The 5,931-nt window shown below is 41.9% G+C and overlaps 1 protein-coding gene across 1 annotated transcript in view; it reads left to right on the top strand.

Annotated features, from left to right (window-relative positions):
- Window positions 1–5,162, top strand: part of CBX5 (chromobox homolog 5) — a 56,813-nt gene extending 51,651 nt beyond the window's left edge. The window contains exon 4 of the mRNA XM_011992642.1: window positions 2,433–5,162. Within this exon, the coding sequence (XP_011848032.1) occupies window positions 2,433–2,583 (151 nt within the window). The 3' untranslated portion in view covers window positions 2,584–5,162. The remainder of the gene's footprint in view (window positions 1–2,432) is intronic.
- Window positions 5,163–5,931: the final 769 nt, after the last annotated feature.

The following is a 5,931-nucleotide window of genomic DNA, read 5'->3' as shown; positions in this document are numbered from 1 at the left end:
GGGTTCAAGCGATTCTCCTGCCTCAGCCTTCCAAGTAGCTGGGATTACAGGCACCTACCACCATGCCCGGCTAATTTTTGTATTTTTGGTAGCGATGGGGTTTCGCCATGTTGGTCAGGCTGGTCTTGAACTCCTGACCTCAAGCAATCCGCCTGCCTTGGCCTCCCAAAGTGCTGGGATTACAGGCGTGAGCCACTGCGCCCAGCCCTAATTTGATTTCTTAAAGACAGGGTGATTTATGGTGTGGCCCTCACTACCTCTCTGTTTCCAAGTATTCTGGATTTGTGATACATAGAGGGTTTATGTTACAGTGCCACTAAAGAAACATGTTACCTTAAAAGTTATATAATCAAGACCCGGCGTGGTGGCTCACGCCTGTAATCCCAGCACTTTGGGAGGCCGAGACGGGCAGATCACAAGGTCAGGAGATTGAGACCATCCTGGCTAACATGGTGAAATCCCGTCTCTACTAAAAATACAAAAAAAAAGTAGCCGGGCTTGGTGGCGGGCACCTGTAGTCCTAGCTACTCGGAAGGCTGAGGCAGGAGAATGGTGTGAACCCGGGAGGCGGAGCTTACAGTGAGCCAAGATTGCACTACTGCGCTCTAGCCTGGGCAACAGAGCAAGAGACTGTCCCCCCGCCCCAAAAAAAGTTATATAATCAAAAGGCTTAATATTTTATCTGATGAGAGTACTGCTGGTAAATTACCCAGAAACCTGTATTGGAAGATTTGCCATATTCAGAAGTAAGGAGCTATATGGACTGCTTGTTTTGTTTTGTTTTTTGAGACAGAGTCTTGCCTTATCACCCAGGCTGGAGTGCAGTGGTACCATCTCGTCTCACTGCAACCTTCGCCTCCCAGGTTCAGGCAGTTCTCATCCCCCAACCACCTAAGTAGCTGGGATTATAGGCATGTGCCATCACACCTGGGTAATGTTTATATTTTTAGTAGAGACGGAGTTTCATCATGTTGGCCAGGCTCGTCTCGAACTCCTAAGCTCAAGCAATCCACCTGCCTCAGCTTCCCAAAGTGCTGGGATTACAGGTGTAAGCCACCACGCCCAGGCTGGACTGCTTTTTAAAAATTTTATTTTAGGCAGTGTCTTGCCCTGTCACCCCGGCTGGAGTGCAGTGGTGTGATCACAGCTCACTGCAGCCTTGACCTCCTGGGCTCAAGTTATCTTCCTACCTAGGTCTCCTGAGTAGCTGGGACTACAGGTGCATGCCAACATGGCCTGCTAATTTTTAAAATTTTTTTTGAAGAGACCAGGTTTCCTATGTTGCCCTGGGTTCAAGTGCTTCTCTCACCTCGGCCTCCCAAAGTGCTGGGATTATAGGTATGAGGCACTGCGCCTGGGCTGGACTGCTTTTTCCTACTCAGCCGTATGTGGTTACTTACGATTTACATTAACATTAATTAGCTTTTTCCACCGTAGTCCATATTTGAGTATCTGCTCCAATAAGGTGGTAATTTTTCTTGTCCACATCTCAGGATAATTTTATTTTGTTTTTTATTATTTATTTATTTTGAGACAGGGTCTCGCTCTGTTGCCCAGGTTGGAGTTCAGTGGTTCAATCTCAGCTCACTGCAACCTCCACCTCCCAAGCCCAAGTGATCCTCCCACCTCAGCCTCCCAAGTAGCTGGGACCACAAGTGTGCACCACCATGCCTAGCTAATTTTTGTATTTTTTGGTAGAGATGGGTTTTGCCACGTTGCCCAGGCTGGTCTCGAACTCCTGGGCTCAAGCGATCCACCTGCCTCAGCCTCCCAAAGTGCTAGGATTACAGGCGTGAGCTACTGTGCCTGGGCTTCTCAGGATAATTTTAATTTTTTAAAAACTGATTTGGAATCATGTTTAAGGAAGCATGTGGCTAGATTTTTTTGTTATACTTGGTAGTAGAGGTTGTGTAACTGAGATAATTGAAATTTGTAGCTAAATTTTTATTTGCTTGTTGTTCCAATCCACAGTTCTGACCAGAGGGGTAATAAGTATTTAAACAGACACAAAGTGAGGAGGGTTAAGACCCCTTCACTTAGATGATCTGGAAACTGGATTGACCAACCTGTGTATAATTGACTTATGCATAATTAATAGAGCTGAATGTAGGTTTGATTGGGTTCACTCACATGCTTGTATTCACAAATAAAAATTTTGGAAGCAGATTAATATTATTTATCATTCAGCTTTTTAACCTAAGCCTACCATGGTTTACATCTAAATTCTAGCTACAGACATCTGTTTCTGTATATTAGGTATTAATCCATTTACTTAAATTTCTTCTTGAAAATATTGAAAGGGTCCTTTTCACCTTGAAACCAAGGTGAGGAGGAAATCAAGTCAATTAAATCCATATAATGACATAAACTTACGTCTGGACAGATTCTTTCACTCTTCCTCTCCTTTTAAATCTCATATTATTTCTCTCCAGGAAAGACACAGATGAAGCTGACCTGGTTCTTGCAAAAGAAGCTAACGTGAAATGTCCACAAATTGTGATAGCATTTTATGAAGAGAGACTGACATGGCATGCATATCCTGAGGATGCGGAAAACAAAGAGAAAGAAACAGCAAAGAGCTAAAGGAGGGGATGGTCTCTGTCATTTCTCTTTGTACATAATACATTCACCTCCCTGCCTCCTCTCCCTTCTACCCACCCCTTTCTATCCTAAACACATCCATAAAAAATGTGCTTATCACTGTGCTCCACAGGAGAAATGTTGGTATTGGTTCTCTTGTAACATAACTGATGGTCTGATTAATGATGAGTGTCTCTCTGTGAAGACCAGGCATTTACATACTGAGTGTAATACCCACAATTTTTTTTTCCTTTGCCCTGATCTCTTCCTTCTGCTCCCCTGTGACCTCAAGATGAGTTTTAACTTTTTAATCACCTTAGAGTCTTGATTTTTAGATTGGGGGATTTTGTCACAATGATGTTGAATTTTGGTTTCTTGCTTTGGTTCTTAGAACATGTTGCTGACTAGCTGGCCTTTGTTCTGACATGTTGAGATGGAAAGGATGTTGCCCGTCTGTTAAAAAGCCAATAGCAACTGCCTACCTGTTGGGGCTTTCCCAACCTTGTTCAGCTCTACCCAGGAGAATACAGGGTTTCTGGTGTGGTCTTCTGGGCCACCCTCTGTTGTTCATCCTCACTCATCCTCCCAGAATTACTCCATCCTTTGGAAGATTTGAAATTTTACACTGAAGTTTGTCAAGACACTCTTTTTAGCCCCAGGACTTTTGGTCTTGCTTTTAGCACTCTCCACTTCTGCTTCTGTAAAGTGATATCAATTTGTGATAAAATGACAAGATTATTAACTGTGGAGATTTTTAGCTATAGTACATGAGGATGATGGGGTAGGGTACAATTGTCTTTATTATCACATATGGTATGTATGTATGATTTCTTTCCATTCCTCATATTTAGACTGTATATTTATGTAGGTGTGAGTGTTTGCCTGGTGCTTGCTTGTGCCAAGGTGCTAGGCACCCTCCAAGCCTGCCAACTTTTGTGGCCTCCCAAAGCATTCCTGTTACCAAAGAGGCTTCAAACCTGACCCTCACTTCTCAGTGGACCCGAGTTTCCCTTCCATGCCATTATTTTCAGTGGGGAAGTTTTAGAGGTGAGCTGTTGGCCACAATATCAATTTTAAGTATTCATAGCAGTTAAAAGTCTCTTGCATTCTTGGCTCCTGGATTTACCACCAAGAGTCCCCAAAATATTAATGCTCTTCCCTTTTTCTACCCTCAAACTTATAGTTGTATCTTATTTTTTAAAATGAATTTTCATGGCCAGGCACAGTGGCTACCACCTGTAATCCCAGCACTTTGGGAGGCTGAGGCAGGAGAATTGCTTGAAGTCAGAAGTTTGAGACCAGCCTGGGTAATGTAGTGAGACCCCTGTCTCTAAAAAATATAAATAAATAAAAATAAAGGCATGTTCCTAAAAGACTATCACCTTGGAAAGTGACAGGCCCTGGCATTATTAGCATGTTGACACAATCTTTTCTCCTTACTCAGCAAAATATTTCCTTTTGGTTTCTTCTTGTGTTGCTATTATATTGAGAAATTTGTCTGATCATATCCTTCTGCCTTTGTCCCCCAAGAAATGTCCTACTTTATCCTTTTCTTTTTGTGGTTGAGGAGGGCTAGAGAATCACAATTAGAAGTAAGGAAATAGCAGGGTTTTGAGGACCCTTGTCCCAGCCCCAAAGCTGAGGAAATAAGAATAAATGCTTAATATAGCCTTAATTCTAGAGTGCACCAGCCATGAGGCTGCTTTTCTTGTTGCTTTTGATTTTTAAAACATACAGCTGTTTGGCCAGGAGCATCCGCCATTTCTAGATTATTCAGAGTAATGAGGGGAATGGATGGATTGCTCTAGTCCACAGATGAGCCACATAATATGCAAATCATATACCCATTCATAGCATTTGTTAACATTGCTTCCCTGCTCAGCTGCTGATTGAATTCTGTGTGCTTATATAAATTATGTCAAAAATTATACTGCATAATTGAGGTGACAGCTGTTGCTGCAGTGACATGACAGACTGGAACAATGAAGCTTTTGGTTTAAGTCAGCTAGGAAAATCCTTCTGAATGGTAATGTGATTGAGCAAGAGCTCATAAACCATACCTCAAGTGGGTGGGAGTTTTATCTGTATATTCCTTCTCTCTCTGAAGGAATTAAAGGCTTAGATCAAGTGCTGGATAATTGTCAATTGCTTGTACTTAATCTGATCGGTTTCTAAAAGAAGGAAAGGATGGTCAGGAAACAGATTTATCATAAATGTAGCCAAGGATATCAATTAGGGTAGACAAGAATAGGACAAAAATAGGCCAGAGCTCCTGAGGAGGTGATTTGGGTCTCGATTTGCAGAAAATGACAGCCTATCCACGTGGCCCAGTGTATGCCTCCCAGTAGCAGTGGGCATGTAAACTGCAGTGACCAGATTTTTAAAACTAAAAATCTCTAGTATATGGACAAAGAACATGACAATATTTGGTACTGAGATTGGTTCTGAGAAACTTGGGGCACATGGCTGCTGTGGTTATAGGTAATATTTAAGACATTCATAACAATCTGATATTCTTTTTACCGAAATAACCCCAGTATCATCTACTACTTATCATCTCTTTAATAGACTTTTGTCTTTCTTGTTTTTGGTTTATTGTACTGAGTGCCGCCAAAACAACTTTTGTTCTCTTCCTGCCTACCTGCAGCTGGTTCAATAGGAATATAGGGAGCTAGAAGCCAATACTGATTTCAGCCCTTAGCACAAAGGAAATCAGATGCCTGCTTCCAGCATTTGTTAGTGTTGAGTAGATGTTCTTGCCCTAGAAGAATTAACAGCCTCAAACAGAAACCTGTTTCATGGAGCTTTCCACCCTCAGAAGAGTTAATAGTTAAGTGCTAAGCACTCTTAAACTCCTAGGTCTCAAATGCTAAAAGTATATTTTTCCTGTGTTTTAGTCCTCTTTCAAGAAATCTTTCTAATCCTTTCAATAATCAGCATTAAAAGATCTTCCTTTCTTCAGAGTTATAGCACAGCTTTGTCCAGTAGAGTCTACCAAGGACAGCTTAGCAGCTCTTTGATCGCTGGGCTAGGCAGATGGCCTTCAAGTTAAGATCAAATGCCGGAAAATCAGCCTACATGGGAGCACCCATTTTAAACCTGGAGAGAACCATGGTGTTTTCTTCTTCAAATAACAATCTGGTTTTTTTTTCCCCCAGTACTAAAATTTTATTGTCTTTCAGACAACATAATGTTTATTTAAAATTGGAACATACTATCTTCATGCTTTCTTTTTCTTTTTTCTTTTTTTTTTTTTTTGAGACGGAGTCTCGCTCTGTTGCCCAGGCTGGAGTGCAGTGGCCGGATCTCAGCTCACTGCAAGCTCCGCCTCCCGGGTTTACACCATTCTCC

Source organism: Mandrillus leucophaeus, unplaced genomic scaffold (genome assembly GCF_000951045.1).
Source record: "Mandrillus leucophaeus isolate KB7577 unplaced genomic scaffold, Mleu.le_1.0 Scaffold414, whole genome shotgun sequence".
Taxonomy (NCBI): Eukaryota; Metazoa; Chordata; class Mammalia; order Primates; family Cercopithecidae; genus Mandrillus; species Mandrillus leucophaeus.
The sequence above is the reverse complement of the archived record's forward strand: the minus strand, read 5'-3'. Positions and strand labels throughout refer to the sequence as shown.